The 17435-nt window shown below is 34.4% G+C and overlaps 5 protein-coding genes and 1 non-coding gene across 13 annotated transcripts; 4 read left to right on the top strand and 2 right to left on the bottom strand.

Annotated features, from left to right (window-relative positions):
- The first annotated feature begins 22 nt into the window (after positions 1 to 22).
- On the top strand, positions 23 to 5556 carry Rab11. Its single transcript, XM_968158.2, has 4 exons — positions 23 to 298; positions 592 to 713; positions 4265 to 4773; positions 4821 to 5556. The coding sequence occupies exons 1-3, from the start codon at positions 259 to 261 to the stop codon at positions 4748 to 4750; spliced, it is 648 nt and encodes a 215-aa protein (XP_973251.1). The 5' UTR covers positions 23 to 258; the 3' UTR covers positions 4751 to 4773; positions 4821 to 5556.
- Positions 5557 to 5830: 274 nt separating this feature from the next.
- Positions 5831 to 11126, top strand: Pisd (Phosphatidylserine decarboxylase). 3 transcript variants are annotated; one of them, XM_008202687.3, is made up of 6 exons: positions 5831 to 5988; positions 7020 to 7141; positions 7442 to 7624; positions 7676 to 7914; positions 8074 to 8225; positions 10573 to 11126. In XM_008202687.3, the coding sequence occupies exons 1-6, from the start codon at positions 5957 to 5959 to the stop codon at positions 11048 to 11050; spliced, it is 1206 nt and encodes a 401-aa protein (XP_008200909.1). In that variant the 5' UTR covers positions 5831 to 5956; the 3' UTR covers positions 11051 to 11126. The 3 variants fall into 3 exon arrangements, with proteins under 3 accessions (XP_008200909.1, XP_973284.2, XP_015838184.1); XM_968191.5 differs by lacking the exons at positions 5831 to 5988; positions 7020 to 7141 and adding an exon at positions 7191 to 7341; XM_015982698.2 differs by lacking the exons at positions 5831 to 5988; positions 7020 to 7141 and adding an exon at positions 7225 to 7403 and having other exon boundaries at positions 7484 to 7624.
- A 62-nt stretch (positions 11127 to 11188) lies between these two features.
- On the top strand, positions 11189 to 12789 carry LOC662104 (uncharacterized protein). Of its 3 annotated transcripts, none has more exons than XM_064356444.1 (5): positions 11189 to 11292; positions 11761 to 11851; positions 11900 to 12036; positions 12087 to 12202; positions 12250 to 12789. In XM_064356444.1, exons 1-5 carry the CDS (start codon positions 11263 to 11265, stop codon positions 12536 to 12538), a joined length of 663 nt encoding a protein of 220 aa, XP_064212514.1. In that variant the 5' UTR covers positions 11189 to 11262; the 3' UTR covers positions 12539 to 12789. The 3 variants fall into 3 exon arrangements, with proteins under 3 accessions (XP_064212514.1, XP_008200911.1, XP_008200910.1); XM_008202689.3 differs by lacking the exon at positions 11189 to 11292 and adding an exon at positions 11516 to 11682; XM_008202688.3 differs by lacking the exon at positions 11189 to 11292 and adding an exon at positions 11516 to 11682 and having other exon boundaries at positions 11733 to 11851.
- Positions 12790 to 12844: 55 nt separating this feature from the next.
- RpS23 (Ribosomal protein S23) lies at positions 12845 to 14164 on the bottom strand. The gene is made up of 4 exons (XM_968258.5): positions 14031 to 14164; positions 13557 to 13716; positions 13033 to 13231; positions 12845 to 12979 (listed from the first exon to the last, which is right to left on the bottom strand). The coding sequence occupies exons 1-4, from the start codon at positions 14032 to 14034 to the stop codon at positions 12911 to 12913; spliced, it is 432 nt and encodes a 143-aa protein (XP_973351.1). The 5' UTR covers positions 14035 to 14164; the 3' UTR covers positions 12845 to 12910.
- Positions 13299 to 13401, bottom strand: Mir308 (microRNA mir-308). The gene has a single exon (NR_038660.1). It is a non-coding gene; the product is annotated as a microRNA mir-308 (primary transcript).
- A 173-nt stretch (positions 14165 to 14337) lies between the features above and the next one.
- On the top strand, positions 14338 to 17411 carry LOC662177 (zinc finger protein 184). Of its 4 annotated transcripts, none has more exons than XR_010333913.1 (4): positions 14338 to 14486; positions 14643 to 14740; positions 15090 to 15899; positions 17005 to 17411. XR_010333913.1 is itself a non-coding variant. In XM_064356442.1 (4 exons), exons 2-4 carry the CDS (start codon positions 14657 to 14659, stop codon positions 17005 to 17007), a joined length of 282 nt encoding a protein of 93 aa, XP_064212512.1. In that variant the 5' UTR covers positions 14338 to 14486; positions 14643 to 14656; the 3' UTR covers positions 17008 to 17411. The 4 variants fall into 4 exon arrangements, 3 of the variants coding, with proteins under 3 accessions (XP_064212512.1, XP_008200912.1, XP_064212511.1); XM_064356442.1 differs by having other exon boundaries at positions 15090 to 15284; XM_008202690.3 differs by having other exon boundaries at positions 15090 to 17411.
- Positions 17412 to 17435: the final 24 nt, after the last annotated feature.

Raw genomic sequence — 17435 nt, 5'->3', positions numbered from 1 at the left:
ACAGTTCAAAGGGGCGTTCTAATCTGCGAACAATAAAAGAAGAGTGGGTCGCCATTTTGTTCGCTATAAAATCGTAAAGATCTTACCAAAGTTATATAAAACATCCCTGACCGAAACCAAAACTTATCGTTTGAAATGTGTCTGTGATATAAACAGTGGAGTGTAAATAGCGGTATATTTGTGATATGCACTAATTGTCTGTGTGTTTTTATTTTGGTACATTTTGGAGAGGGTGCAGATCAGCTGAAGGGACAGAAAATGAGTTCGAAGGACGATGAATACGATTATTTGTTCAAAGGTAAGCGTCCAATTGGGGCCCTTGTTATCGCACTTTGACGTTGCGGACCTTGGAGGTAATTGACACTTGACGTAAATTTTGTTCCCGTGTGACAAGTCAGCAATGTCAGAGGTCAACTTTTCCAAGTCCTTACTCAAAAATAATCAATTAGAGCGGCATCAGGGGCCCCCTTCATGCCCCCTGTGCACCGGTCACGAACAACTTCAATTAGAATAATCAATGATTTTGGCTTTTAAACCGTACCTGACAGAACGGTTCAAAATGCAAATGTTTACGTGCCGCTTCCTTTGCAGTTGTCCTCATTGGAGACTCCGGGGTAGGAAAAAGCAATCTGTTGTCTAGATTTACTAGGAATGAATTTAATTTGGAATCAAAATCGACAATAGGAGTGGAATTCGCGACTCGTAGCATGCAGGTGAGTCGAACACCAATAACACAAAAGGTTACTGCATCTTATTTAGTCACGACTCGAATTTCCGTAAATATCATAGTCCCACTTGCTCAAATCTCTTACTCATATTATCAGATTCTGACAAATGCGGGTGGGTGTAAGTGGATGCATAAACAACTCAAGAGACATTATTTTCCGCTCTTTCAGTCTTGTGAAAGACGTCATAATCAGCTGGCGAAGATATCCCATTATCTTAATGCACCGTTGTGTCATTGTTGACCCACTGGGTTGTGAAAGTTGACATCCCATGGTACACATATCAGTCACCTAATTTGCATTATATTTTTTTAAATCGGAAATCTGGGTTAAGTAAGTGTTGTAGAAACGCAAAATTGAGCATAATATCCAGAACAGCTCATTTTAACACTGAACTTATGTGCGAACTATGAAAGATTACAACTGTTTTTGCTACACTCATTACAGCAACAATGAAAATGTTGCCACTAATGAGTATGACAAAGGAAAGTCGATCCCGTGTCTGTGATTCATCCATTTTTTTATCGTTGCCAATTGGGTAACAAAATTTTGATATTATCTAAAGTGCTATTCGGAAAACATGCCCCAGTTTGGCTACAATTTAATGGTAATTTGTGCTCCTATTCGTTTCTGTACATGACGTCACGCTTGATTAAGTTAATGTGGAAAATTTAATAAAGAAATTGGTGATTTTTTTCGTTCACCAGAAATACGTAATTTAAGGTGATGGGTGAAATATCGTTCGTGTTCCAGACGTAATTTCGTAATTAAATGATTCCATACAACATTCAACTTTTCGTGAATATTTTTAACCATTATTGATTAATATTTCACTGTGATTGCTTTCCTGAACGTTGAAGACTTCCTCGTTTTACAAAAAACAGTTTGTTTTGTGAACCATTTATCACATAATTTTATTATTGATTAATGTAGCCTGTTTGAAGACACAAATATAATGGTTAGTAAATAGGCAGTGGTAGATTAAAACTGTCTAGCAGAAGTTCAGACTACCCAAAACATGTTTTCGAACATTTATTTACAAGGAAATAAAATGACCCTCCACTTGTCATGAGAAATAAATTTGCGGCTCAGCCCTAAGGATATTGACCGCCATCAAACGTCAACATACAAACAGTTTTGGAACTCTTGTAAACGAAATATAGTGCAATCGATTTTTTAAGAGTTTTGCGAGGTTGAACCATAACTTGACTCTAAATAAAAAATACACTTCACTGACCATCTATTTTGTTTAAAACTTTAATAAGGTTTTGTCTCTTCAGAGTTTTCTTTATTATAAAAACATGTATCAACAAAAAAACAATCGTTTCGCATACGTTGTATGAAAATAAAAGTTTGCTCTTGTCGATCTTTTATTTATTATTCAATAATTAAATGGGTGGAGTTACACTGAATGATCTAACATTTAAGAATCTTTGAATAAAAAATTATGGAAAACCGTATGTGTTTATTTATTTGCTTGATGTCATTAAGTTTGAATTGAAATTTGTTGCATATACACTTACTAAGTGAAAAAAAAGAATAATTGAAGAAATTTTAATGTATTATCGCTATTAAAGATTCTTCAGAAGCTTTTACTCTTCTTATGAACCATCATCTAAGTTGTTAAAGATAATTTACGATATAATTAACTTATACGTTATTTTATGTGAGAAAAAATATTTAAACTCGTATCACCTTTATTTTATCCTATCAACTGACAGGAAACAGAAAAAAATGTCTGTAACATCTAATAATTCAATTCTCAGAGATGCATCAGTTTTTCCTCGGTTGTTGAGTTTGTTACATAATGATTTTGTGTAACATTGAATACCTATTAAAAAAGTGAAGTATAACTATTAAAGCTTTCTTAACGACATTTATTGTTAAGTTATAAAAAACTGTCAATTACGGTAAAAATGTGGCGTCGCGTTATTTTATTTTACTTTAAAAATTATTATTAATTACATAAGTTTTTATCAAAACCTTCGTAAGTATATCGGGCATAGTATGTTTGCTTATTACAGTTAGTTGCAATAAAATAGGAAAATTGAATTCTCTTTAGATTGTAACAATTTATCTTTATCACATTCATACAATTTTTCTGCAATGTTGCAGTTATATCTTTATTTTTTATCTTATAAGGAGACTATTGGCCCACATAATTTGATGCCTTCGTCAAATTTATCAAATTGTGATTAATTTGTGTTTGTTTGGAATCATCTGTCACATCGCAAGTAAGAAAAATATAATATTAGATAACATTTTACAAGAAAAGTAAAAACATTATTTCAATTATTGTGAGTAATAAAGCAAGAATTACGATGAATTTAAATTTTGACCTTGCTGAAGATGATTATTCTGAGGTGCTAGAATTTATGAGTATTGTATTCGGCGTCAGGTATATCGAACAAGAGAGTATTTTGATACATTAATAATAAATGCAGCCGAATTCCTTTCAAGATTATAATTTACATTAATGTTAAAAAATGCAAATTCGCATTACATAATAGAAATTAAATTGTAACTGATTCTTTGTGATTTTTATTTCAGCCTGCATTGTCTATCTTCCAGTTTTTTTGTTAGGTTTCAAGTTTTCTAATTCCGTCTTGAGTTTTTTACTATTGTGCTGTTTATATCTTTAAGGCCGACAACTTGTATTTTTTTGATAAAATGCCTTTAGATGAGGTTAAATTTGGGCTTGGGTCTTCTTACTGAGCTCCATTTTGTTGAATTGTGCTAACGGAATGGTTTTTGGATTAAACCACCGTTTAGAAATAATAAATAAATACGTGCGTGCGAATCGTTATATACTTTTCGTATCATAATATACTATTATATACTAATACACTATTATTTAACGAGTTTAAGTGTAAATTGGACGTTTTATTTCACGAGTAGATAATCAAACCACGAGTTAAAACGAGTGGTTTATCATTCACGAGGTGAAATACATGACCCGATTCACACGAAAAGGAGTTGAATACAACATTTTATTTTTCAAATTAGACTTAAGATCGTTAAAAATTGCTTTAAATCTGTTAAAAAAAATCTGACGTTTCGTATTCAGAAATGCCAAACAGTTGTCAAAACTTTCTTACACAGGAGAAAAACCGAAAGCACTTGTTTAAAATATGAAAATATAAAAAATGTGACTTTTTTTTTCAAAAAATTAAACTTTTTTTAATGATTTTTCGCTTGTAATTTTGTGCCAACTGACACTTGTATGCTTAAGTTGTTACTTTTAAAGAGATCGAATTTGTTCTATTTGTTGTTAAATTTTAAATGCTTTAAACACCGTTTATTGCAACTTGTGAAACGTATTATTTTAAAATTATCAACTGTTGTGACAATGATACTTAAGCACAATTTATTTCAATGAATTTTTGCAATAGCACCTTGACAAAACCGCCCGACTATGCATAATTTTCCATATTCGTAACTGTTGATGGTGGCATTTTTACGAGTGTCGGAAACGACCGACATGAATCTAATTTTAACCCATGTCTTGAAAGATGTAAGCAAACTGTGGCTGTTTGCAGGTCGATGGTAAAACAATAAAGGCACAAATCTGGGATACGGCAGGACAGGAAAGATACCGTGCCATCACAGCGGCGTATTACAGAGGGGCCGTCGGTGCTCTGTTAGTCTACGACATTGCTAAGCATTTGACTTACGAAAATGTGGAGCGTTGGTTGCGTGAGCTCCGGGACCACGCGGACCAAAACATCGTGATCATGTTGGTTGGCAATAAATCGGATTTAAGGCATCTACGCGCCGTCCTAACCGAGGAGGCGAAAGCTTTCGCCGAAAGAAACGGCCTCTCATTCATAGAAACGTCAGCTCTTGATTCGACCAACGTCGATTTGGCTTTCCAGAACATACTCACAGAAATCTACCGAATCGTATCACAGAAACAAATCAGAGATCCTCCCGAAGGCGACGTTATTCGACCACATAACGTGGAACCAATAGACGTAAAACCAACGATGAACACGGATGGTGTGCGCAAGCAGTGCTGTCAGTAGTGTACTACACTAGCCCTACACAGGTGAGGGTTAACTAGTCGAGTTTTGGGTTTAATTTCTCTTGTTCTAGAATTCTGCATCATGTAGTGAGCCTCTGTACCACCCACCCATGGCTATTTGTGTTTTTGTTATAATTTACATAAATCTGAATGTCCTAATGCTAACATATTGTGACTTAGCGTGGAGACTCCACATCTGTTTGCTGCGCACTTAGAGCTGTTACAGTTTTGTATACTATTATAATTTCAGTAAATTTTTTCTATATAAAATATAACTGTAGGTATTTAAGTAATGAAAAGTTTATTTATCAATCCTATGCTTTAAGGCATGTGATCATATTTAACGATAGTTTTATCAATTCAGGTACAGACCTAAGTTTGAATATCTGTGTCTCTGATAGATATTAAAAACAATAGTCCTTGGTTTTATTGTAAATGTGCTCTGTTATTTATAATTGAAAATTTACTACAATATAATAACCGTTATTTGCTGGTTTTGTTGATTTGGTAAAGCTAGACGTGGACTACCGTTCCAGAATCGGGGCAAACACCCGACAGTACCATTCCAGTGTATTATTTTTTCGCAAGTTTTGTGAAAGACTGTTGCAGTTTGCTCAGGTTTAGGAAGGATAGTTGAAGTTACCAAAATTCGCGTTACAAAATTTGTTTTTGTTACTGTCTTTAGCTATATTAAAGTTAATAGGTCAGATTGTACACCTGTAACAAAATAACGGTCTTTGTATGTAATATAAGCTTATTCGAAATTTATTATACATTTAGTTTTTAAATAAAATTTCTGTAATTCAATTCGACTTTTATTGATTTGTGTATATAACAGATAATGTAAAGCTTTGTTAAAATTTAATTGGTTGTTAAAGTTAACAACGCGAATGAACCAATCGCATTTGTTCAATTTGGTCATGTGACCAAACACGCATTTAATTGCGAATTAAATTAATGACTTTTCTAAACCGGTTCTTAGTTTAACACGATTTTTGCCGGATAATTTTAAATATACATCAATTTCTGTTGTATTCTGATTTAAAAAATATTTCGGTTATAAGCACAATCGATTACACGGGACGTTTGTTCGTGCGCAAATGACCCTATGTCAAAAAAGTCAAACGTATAACCTCACTTTTGGTCCAATGAAAATGTGTCTATTGGTTTAATTTGTGTTTTCAATTTACAAGAAAATACATCCATAATGTCTTTTTACATATTAAATAATTCCCGCAAGTAAGTATAAAGCGATATTTATGTTTCCAAATTTTTCAGAACTGGAACATTCCATGTTTATTGTTACTTTGGTCTCGGTTCTTTGGTAAATAAGAACTGATTATTTATTTGATTATTGGAATTGATAGCATTAGTAGAATTTACTGTTGTTTATAAACAAGAGCGACAATTTTTGTTTTTGCCTTACAAGGAGTGAAAAAAATAAATAGGTTTTTAACAATCAATACTTAAATTACGGAATGAATTATTAGTGGCTTTAACGTGGCTCTATTCAATAATTCATTCTTTGGTATTGGTTTTCAATATGTGTGACTGGTAGATGCAAACACAATCAGCAATCTTTATCATGAACTATTTAGTTTTTACGTAATTATGTTGTTTTGGAAAAAATACGTCGTAAATAAGTTAGAAATTTGTTGCCAAAACAATCACTTACCTACCAGGGAAAACACTTAACAAAACCATTTTCTGAACCGAGTTTGAGAAAAAGATAATTTTATTTAAACGAAAAATTGCTATCTTTTGATTCCTGGTTGTAATCAATTGCTTTTTGACGTAAAGTCTAATTTTATTTCTATCACGAGTTTAAAAAGACTATTTCGCTATCTCAATCGGCTTTATAACGTAATGAACTGATAATATTTGATATTTTCAAATTATAAAAATTAGGGTCAAATATATTTTCAAAAATAGTAAATTGTTTAAAGGGATTTAGGGTCGTTTCTGAATTTTAACCGTATAAAATAATGAATGAGAAAATTGCAAAATTATGCAAAGTTTTATCGCGATTTAAACTTGCTGTCTATAAATAAATTTTTGTGTGCCCAACAGTATCACTAACTTAAGGCAGTATCTAAGCCACGTGATAAGTCAAACTTTGACCAATCTCGCGATATTTTTGTATTTTGCAATAGCTACATTTTTTACAACTTATTCGAATAATCTGGCCTGTAAATCATAAATTAGCTTTTTTATCTCTTAAGAACAGCAATTAATTGAATTGATTTTTTTTTATTTGTAAATAATTACAGAATATGTCACCACCGGACCATCATCTACAAAAACTGGGCCTCAAATTTTACAAATCAGGGTTTACGAAAACCCCCTAATTTTATCTCTGCCAGAAACTTTTCACGCAAGGAACGAACTTCTGGTAAGTATCAGAAAAATCCAACAATACGGAAGGCCAAGTCAGATAACCCCCAGCATCGCTATAAGAACGATAAAGACACTCAAAAGTAACCCATTTGCTCTATTCGTATCGTACTTGCAACATGTCTCCGTTATTAATTGTTTCTGAATTGACTGTATGGGCAATATACTCCTTAAATGAACAAATATTTGCTAATAAAGGTCTGGAAAAAACACGTCATGTTGGAACTTCATCAGTCATTACCATCACTCCTTTATTTCTGGTAAAATTAATTTTTCTCTTTTTTTCTCCTAAATCTAGATCGGTTTGAATGGAAGGGAATTTTGACTAGATTCGTTCCAGTAGGAATATGTCTTATTGCTGTGATGCAATGGCGTTCTTACCGGAAAAAATCGTCAGAACGCTTGGCCAACAAATGGGAAATTGACTGTTACTGTATGTTGCCGTTGAGGACGGTTTCGCGGTGGTGGGGCTGGCTTGCAGGTAGAAATTGTTTTACTTAACTAAACTTTTTAACGTACTTTTGTTGTGCAGACAAAGAAATACCGGAGTTTTTACGACCTGTAGTCTATGGTTTGTATGCTAACACTTTCGGCGTTAAATTGTCGGAAGCTTTACATGAGGATTTAAGGTCTTATCCAAGTCTAGCGGACTTCTTTGCGAGGCCTTTGAAAAGCGGAATTCGGCAAGTTGACCACGAGAGTGACTTAGTTTCACCTTGTGACGGCACTGTGCTGCATTTCGGCACGGTCCACACTGGCGAGATCGAACAAGTTCGTATTCTTATCACGAATTCTAGAAAGAACTTGTTTACATTCATTGACTCGTTTTATCAATTCGTTCAATTTCTTATTGTTTACAACATTGTAGACTGTTTGGTTTCCTTTGAGACACTGTTTTTACTACATACATGAGTCATGGTATTTTTTTAGGTGAAAGGTGTAACCTACTCGCTTGAAAAATTCCTGGGTGAAAACACTTGGAATAATAACAACAACGTTAAAGATTACAGAACGTCGCTGCTTCACAACGCCCACACACTGTACCAGTGTGTTATTTATTTGGCCCCGGGGGACTACCACAGGTTAGCAAGTTTGAAATTATTATGACAAAGTTATAAATAATAAATAAATTTGGGAGGGCGTTTTAATGTCGCTAGAAAGCGCAGTTGCTCCATTACCGTTTTTAGAGCAATAAATTTAAAAAAAATACAGGCAAATAGAGCGTTAAATTTGTAATAGTAAGAGATTAAAAGTTTTGCAAAAATTTTATCGTAAACTATATTTTATAAAATTTTAAACTGTTACCAATTTTCTAGTCCCATATTTTTTAAAATGCTGCGAATACAGCGAATACAAAAAAATCCGAAATTTTTTGTAACTTTTTACTTTTTTTCTTTGTTTTGTTTGAAAAGTTCATTTAAAATATTAAATGAAATATTCTAATTATTGCGTTAGTTAGACTACTAATTAAACACAAATTAATTAGAGATGCTGTGCTACTTCTAGCTCTAGTTACACCTTTTGTTATAATTACACATATTTAAGAAAGTTGATTCTATTTGTCAAAAAGGATACGTTATCAAGGATTAGTTAAGTATTGAAGTTTATAGCCACTTTTTGTAATTCTAATTAAACTGATATTAGTGTACCTGATTGCTAATTTAATCAAAGGTCATTATTTCAGCACATAAAAGACTTTTGAAAAATTCCACTTACTTACACAAAAATGTTTATTTCGAATGCTTTAACTTTGAAGTTAAGTCTGACAAGTGTAATAATACCAAAAAAATATTAACTTTACCCTGCCTATATATTTAGGAATTACATGCTATTGCAAATACGAAATAACTTAGATAATTATTACAAAAGTTTAGATCAGCATTGCTATAATATTCAGAGCAAAGCTAGATAAGCTACAGATAGAATTAATTAAGCTAAACAAAAGTACGAGCACACAAAATTACTATGATCTAAAAAGTTTAAATAAATTACGACTGGAGACAGTTGGATATGGCCTGCCTCCAAAGTAATTCGTAACTAAAATAAAATCAATTTTTTTACAAAAAAGCAAATTACAACATTGATTATTTCATATACAACAATGATTATTTGTAAATCCGTTTGTTAATTTACTTGTTTGTATTCTTTTCTTTTCCTTTATCTTTATACATAATTTGTGTGTACTTAGATGTATCAGAAGAATTATTGAATTATATTGACGAATAATTTATTTATAACATAAGGTGTCCCAAAGTTGGCCAATTCCGAGTTCAGAGCGTTGTAGAGAATAAATTCAGTAGTTAAAATATAAAAACAAAATGAAAATTCGGGGCTTCTCCACAAAGATACACTGGTTTGAAGGTGCAGTTCAGGTGCTCTTTAAATTCCTTTTTTTTAAATGCAGGTTAAAAATTTCAGTGTTTATTGTTATTTATAATAATGTAGATGATTGGGGAAAATAATTATATAAAACAATTTCTCAAAAAATTTGCTTCATTTTGAAGGAAATAAAATCTTACATTTTTGTAATCTTTCGTTCTATTAAAAAATACAAATATTTTTTTACTCCAAAATGAAGCTATTTTTTCGAGAAATTGTGTTACTTTTTAGTTTTCCACAGTCATCTTTACCATAAATAAGAATAAACATTGAAACTTTTAGCCTGCACTTAAAGAAACGCAGTGTAAACTAATGTTTCTTTGTGGGGAAGCCAAGAACATTTATTTTTCTTCTATATTTGGACTTCTGAAGCAGTTCTCTACAATGCTCTGAACTCGGAATTCTCCAATTTTCGGACACTCTGTATGATTATTAAATACTTGATAAAAGTGTACATTTTTTGGGGAAGGAAAGAAATATTTGAAAATAGTTCTAAAAAATTACGGAGCTAAGAACTTAACACAAATTTTTAATTAAAAACTTAAAACATAGTCAGAGATAAAAACAGTGCAAACACTTTTTGAATGCATTATAAAAAAATACTAGTATTAGAAATTTCTAATTTGTTCATCAAAACGCTGCGAATGCAGTCGAAGCTTCAAAAAAAAGTGTAAGGAACCGAGTTGCAGAAAATTTAATTTCCTTTAAAAAAAGTCAGCGACACTGTATTTCCATCTTCAACGGTTCAAGTATAAATTAATCTTCACATACTTTATCACCAGTAAAATGAAACGAAACCGTGACTTGAGCGTCTTTGAGGACTAGATGGTTGAGGATAAAGACTTTTTTTAAAGAAAATTTGATATTTTAAATAATTTTTTTATGTTCCTCGTGAAAATTGTAGTCGTGAGTTGATAAAATGCAAAACTCAACATTTCTACTTTTTTCCAAGTAATTAGCGAATTGGTCTTAAATTAACGAAAGAATCAATCCAAATAAAGAGAGCGAAAACAATGGAAAAAATGCATTGCCAACATTGATTATTTTTAGGTTCCATTCGGCTGCAAATTGGAAGCCAACCCACCGGCGCCATTTCCACGGAGAACTCCTGTCGGTGAGTCCCCGGATCGCCAAATGGGTTCCTGGGTTGTTCTGTCTGAACGAACGCGCAGTGTATTTGGGTTCATGGGACCACGGGTTTTTCTCATACACCGCAGTTGGTGCCACAAATGTGGGGACAGTGAAAGTCTACTGCGACAAAACCCTCCACACAAATCACCCGAAAAAATCAGATCGTTGCAAAGATCTGTGTTTGGGTAATGGGACGTATTTTAAGAAAGGGGATCCGTTTGGGGAGTTTCGAATGGGTTCTACTATCGTCTTAGTGTTTGAAGCACCCGTTAATTTTCAATTCACGATCTTACCGGGTGATAGAGTACAAATGGGTCAAGGCTTAGGTCGAGTTGGGCAACATAAATTTGTTGATAGATTACAACCGACCCCTCAGCTCATTAATAAAGCGACTTAAATCTTAGAATAAGTATTAAGTAATATTTCATTGTGATACTTAACTACGCTTTGCAAATAAAGATGTTTTTAATTTTTGTTGCTGTATCAGTAGCATTTTTTTATTTTCTTTCATTCTGTTGATATTTTGAAAATCACTGATATTTTGGTGGGGGACAAGTGGGCATTTTTACGTCTGTTTCACTCTAAGCCCTATGAACAAGTCCATCTCAAATGCAGGCAGTTTGCTTGAGAACGAGAAAGGTACTGATATTTTACTCTTATTTATTATTAAAAAGAAGCCTTAATTGGGATTTTAAGAAAAACATTAAGAAATATTTTTTTCGATATAATGGACTAAAATAATAGACGAAGTATATTCATACCGAATTTTTATTGTTACCATATGCATTAAGAACAGAAATTATCCCAAAAGTGAAAGTCGTATTTTTTGTGTTCGAGAATATTCACTTGATACGTACGCCACTGATCTGGCCGCACTTGACATTTCGAATCAGTGGCGGAGCGCTGTCAAATGTGATTGTAAATTTTGTAATAACTTTCGAAATTCGTGGTGACAAAGCTTATTTTGCCAATTAGTGAAGTTGCAGGGGTGAAACAGTATTGAAAAACATTACAAATTAGAACTCTGTTGTAAGAATAATTATTAAACCCTTGAAATTTCTTTCTAACCTAACTTACAGACTTTCAAAATCGTTTGAAATGTTTCAGATTATGAACCTCAAGCAAGTCTTGTTGCTAAAAAACGATTTTTTAACAGTGTTCGGTTTGCTGGCTTTTGTTATAAAGGCGGAAAGTGGTCGTAAGTGTTTGAGTTGCTTTGGATCAATTTATTTGAGTGTTTTTCCAGCAAATAATTTACACGTTCATGACGGTGCCACAACGGCTGAAATAATAGCTGGTGATATATTTTTTGAAATAGTTGACCCCTTAGAGCTAGAATATACGTACAGGATAAGGCCTGCCAAAGATTTTGGAGCACCTTTTGTAAGTAGCAAGTGCTTGTGGGGGCTTTCTTGTTAATTATTTTGCCTCAGAACGAATCGTTTTATATTAAACATGTCCCGCTTGTGCCTATTCAACCAAAGTTTGGTTGTACACCCCCTGAGAACATCGAGGATATTGAAGGGAACGTTGCTTTAATTGAGAGAGGGTATGTTTGAATTCCGTTTTATTAAACACCACTTCACAAATTTTTAGGGAATGTTCGTTCAAAATGAAGGCAAAAATTGCGGAAAAAGCCGGTGCTCAAGCCGTAATTATAACAGATGTGTCCAAGCCGACTGAAGAATACTTTATTGAGATGATTGATGATGACTCATCTGATGAAGTTCACATACCTGCGGCTTTTCTCATGGGCAAAAACGGTATTATGATCACAAAAACGCTGGAAAGGTTAAAAAGATCGTATGCAATAATCAATTTACCTGTAAATTTAACCTTCACACCAGTACATGAAATGAATCAACCACCGTGGTTAGGATGGTAATTAGTGAATGAAACACAAATCAGGGTCAAGTTCCTCAGTTGTTAACCCCAGTTGGACACTGTACTTATGTTTATTTATTGCCAAACAAGTTATTAACTGGTGTGGGGTTGTATTGTTTAAATGGCCACGTCTGTGCCATGTGTGAAAAATTGCTCACCTCTAGTCAACTGTTAGCAATAATTTTTTAAGAATTTACTGTCTTAATTGTTTGTACATATCACTTGTATTTATTGAATAAATTTTAAGGTGTTCTTGCGTTTGTCTTTATTCTTAAGTAGGGAGCAAGTGAGGGATTAAGACAAAACATTAACTTAATTCCGGAATTTTATTAAAATACCAGTATCCAAGATGTAAAAATTAACAAAATATAAATTACGACCTAGGTCTTTCCTTCTTTTCTTTGTACAACGCTAGTAGGGATACGTTGGCTACTTTGACAACCTGTAAGCAATAAAATTGGAGATGTGTGTTTTTATGGGGTTGCTGTCTTATACCTTGAACCTAACTCCGGGAATATCACCTACGGCATGACCTTTACGACCGAAACCTGCGACCAAAACTTCGTCGTTTTCTTCAATATGGTTCAAGCAACCATCTCTAGGGACGAAAGCGGTGATTTTCTTCCCGTTTTTGATCAACTGGACCCTAACACACTTACGGATAGCGGAGTTGGGTTGCTTAGCCTCAACACCTCTGCAAAAACAGTAACATTTCGTCTCCATACTCCTCTCATGATTTTAACAAACAAAATTAACTTGCCTGTGGTGACAAAACCAACTCCCCGCACAGAATTTTCCTGTGATTGAATCAAGCACACCCATTCACAAGCAAATCCTGCGCAGGGCGCCAATTACCCCATTTGAACTGTGGCACACATATCAGAGCGTGAAGTCAACCGAATTGACTTCCCAATGGTTCAGAGTACCATCTTTAATCTAGCACTCTTAAAATTAAACTAAGGCATCAAAGGAGTGCCTAGTTGTCTCAAAGTGCACTTGTAGCAAAATAAGAGACTCACACTTTTTCAAGCACAATTCCCTTGGCGTGCGAAGCCCCCCCGAAAGGATTGGCCTTCCAGCGGGTCCCCAAATGGGCCTTCTTGTAGTCTTTGTCGGCCCATCGCTGCTCACGACGATGGTTCACATGTTTACGAGCCGTCCTCAAACCGCGGGGCTTACCTGAAACACAAAAACATGAATTAGAAAAATACGAAAACAACGACGCCAAACAAACTCCCACAATCACATTTACCGAAAAAAAGGGCAGTTTTGCATGTGTTTAGCAAGAGGATGGAACGGATTTATTTCAAGGGAGCGAAAAGCGAGCGAAGTTACAATCGATATTTTTGGGGGTAAGTTACCGAAAAGTCACTTGTGGCCCATGAAATTTGATGAGGCGACACACAAATTAACGGAATTCGGATAATTACGGCAAATTTAACGACCAAAACGCGAAAAAAACGTATTTATTTACGCCAGTGCGTGACACTCACCCATGTTGGTTGCTGCAAAACTTCGGCAAAAGAGGCCCAGGAATGCCAACCTGACGCCATGTAAGGCCCGAACGTTGGCAACGCCTCGAAACGGATCGTTGTTTTTGGGGCATAGGAGCCCGATCCGGGACCCGGATTTACGTTTCCGGTTTGTTGCCAGTGGGCTAATTGCAATTTCGTGTCAATTGGACGTGTTATTCCCCAATTTCGAATCCGATTTTTTGAGAAAGTGGGGTCATTGTCGCCGTTGTGTTGGTAGTGGACTGAAATCGATCCAATTTTTTTGTGATAGAAGAGGATAAGCGATTTTTGACAGTTCGAAGCGCACTTTTTGTATATTTTTTTAAGCAACCTATCGAGTTCTTGGCTGTATAGCTTTTTTTGTACTTCTATTCTGGACCAAGTTATAATGTTTGCGTGTTTTACGTTTTTGCTCCGGATTTTCTAACAATTAAGGTAATTATCAACGCCTTCTTTTCATAGTAATCTAATTACTCGTTTGTTTATTTTGCGTTTTTTGACAGTAGCAAAAATAACACACACTCCGTAAACAAAAGCACACTTGCGGCTTATTATTAGAAAAATGATTTCCCAATGTTTGTTTTATTCCAGATACGGGACTGAACATGGAAAATGCTCAAGAACGCGATTTTCACAGAAGTTTGGAGCCTGACGTGATCATTAATCATGAACTCAGTGAAGACGAAGAAGTGAGTTTGATTACTAACACAGGGGCCCCCATATCGTGCTAAATTCAAAGAAATGGGGACATTTCGCTCTAGAGTCGATAACTTTTTCTTGAGGGTTTTTATCGTCTTTTTGCCACCATTTTAAAATATGTTTTAAGACAACTAAGAAGGCTGGGATTACTGTTTACTGATGACAATGACATTTGATACTCGATTGTTTGTTTGTTGGCGTGCCCCCAATTTTTGCCCTCATTATTCTTAAACCTATTTAAATCAGATTTAATCTAACATTAAGTTCCTAAAGATTGCTATACGTGTATGAAGCCTTTACTCAAAATTAAGTTAACGTTGAAAATTCCTTCTTTTCCAGGAAGTGACTTGCGTGAAGAGCAGGGACGTGCACTCGGCGTCGAATAATGGCCATCCCAAGACGGTGCAACCAGACATATCCATAATTCCGATAAGTAGAAAGCCTCAGATCAAAATAAAGCTGTTCAAGAAGGAGTATTCCCCCTCGAAGGACGACACGAAAGTACAAAGCATCTCTCGATCTCCGCGTCAAACGGTAAGACTGGTATCAAAAGACGAAGCAGAGCGTGCTGGCGACACGTACACCCGACGCAAATCGCTCCCTTTAGAAAAGTGTCACATTTGCAAAAAATTCTTCCGTCGAATGAAAACGCATTTGCTAAAACACGAGCAGACCAATCGAAACCCCAACGATCCACTCACTTGTACGTTTTGCATGAAGGGTTTCAACACTCAGAGCAACTTACTCATCCATATGAGGACTCACACCGGTGATAAGCCTTACGTGTGCGAGGTTTGTCATAAAGGGTTCGCCCAGTCCTGCAATTTGGTCAATCACGTGAGGATACATACGGGGGAAAGACCGTTCAAGTGTCCTCACTGTGACAGGGCGTTTACCCAATCGGGGAATCTCAACAATCATATAAGACTTCATACAGATGAGAAGCCGTTCAAGTGTCATTTTTGCGACAAAGCGTTCGTCCAATCCGGAAATCTCAATTCGCATATTAGAAACAATCACAAGTTTGTTGATGATGGCGCGAATGAGTCTGGTAGTGAAAAAGTAGAAGAATATAAATGCTAGCTTAGGTTCAGAGATGATGACTTGATTAAAGAGGAAACGCCATGAACTAAGTGAGGGTTTGCTCAGGTGGGTTAAAAGTATATCAGTTTTTCGGCTAATCGTCTTGCATTGTTTGGCAACAAGTTGCGCAAATTTGCTTTATTCTTGACCTGACAAAAAATATAATTATCTGCCTCAAGACATGACAAACAAAATTATCTCTGCGATTGCCTAACGTTTTTATTTCAGTTATTATTAGCCGATGACTAATTTTATTTATTCGTAAAGGCCTTTCAAACATACATTTACCTAAAGGAAAAATATTGTTACTTGAAAGTATGCAAATAGGGATGAAAGCCGCCAATCACCTATTTAATTCTTACGACCCACCTTTATACAGAGTGTTTCAATTTTATTTTCAGAAGTGCAGTGTTCGTACTTGTGACAAGAGTAGCTCAAGGAAATTAATTTTATAAATTTCTATTTTATTTTGGAAACCTATTACAAGAAATAACAAATAAATAGTGGACACATTGTTTATAAATAAAATACATAATAACACTGTTATGTCATACTGGAAAACAATATAAACAAAACATTGTGTCCTTTGCCACAGTTAATTTTATTTCAATTAATTTAAAAGGGGTTTGTAAATATTTGTAGTAAATACAAAAATAATAAAAATTGTATGTATAAACGGATGTAGGGATCTAGAAATATAATTCTATGGTTAGTAACTTGTAGGTTTGAGCCTCCATAAGAAATAATTGGGAATGGTTGTAATTATTTTATTTTTTAGTGCATTATGATTTTTACGTACTGAATTGCAATATTCTAAAAATCTAGTCAAAATATTGGAGCGTTGGGCCACATTTTCTTTTATTTTGTTTTTGGACGTAGCCAGAAGCAACACACTTGTGCGAAATAATTGAAACATTCTGTAATAACATCATTAGGTGCTATGAAGTTTCCTAGACAGATTTTGCCATATTCAAGCTCAAAGAAGAGTTAACGCAACAGTTTTAATATTTAGTCAAGTCACTATCACGTAATACTCATTGCTTTCATGATATTCGTATTTTTGTAGTTACTCTATATTATATCATTTTTTTATACTATATATACTTACATAAATTTATACTTATAAGACTTAGTTTTTACAACAAAGTCTGTAATCATCGGATTGTTTTAGTGATTTTAAAAGACTAATTGGATGAGACTGTAAGTTTGCATAGTATGTCGCTGTCATTATTAGTTCAGAACGAAAAACACGGCGGTAACAGCAAGGAGAGGATCTGAATAGGAGAAAATACGCTTAGGACTGGCGCCTACTATGCAAGTTTTTTTAGATTATAATCGTGCAATAACTAAAGATTTATTTGGCCAAATTATTGATCTCGGAAAGTGTATTTATTTATCGTCAATCATCGATCATGTATCCTCATCAATCTTCTGACTTCCATTCGATAGATTTGTAGTTTCAGTTTGATTGTCCCAAGTGTACAATATGTTCCTTACACTTAACTAATACAAATTTGTACTGTATTTTGCATGTCACTGTAGTTTTATATATAAAACAAATAAATATGCAAGAAATAATCCAATTTAACTTCCCACCGCCTC

The sequence above is a fragment of the Tribolium castaneum genome, chromosome 4 (assembly GCF_031307605.1).
Source record: "Tribolium castaneum strain GA2 chromosome 4, icTriCast1.1, whole genome shotgun sequence".
NCBI classification, from domain to species: Eukaryota; Metazoa; Arthropoda; class Insecta; order Coleoptera; family Tenebrionidae; genus Tribolium; species Tribolium castaneum.
This window is presented reverse-complemented; position numbering and strand designations above follow the sequence as displayed.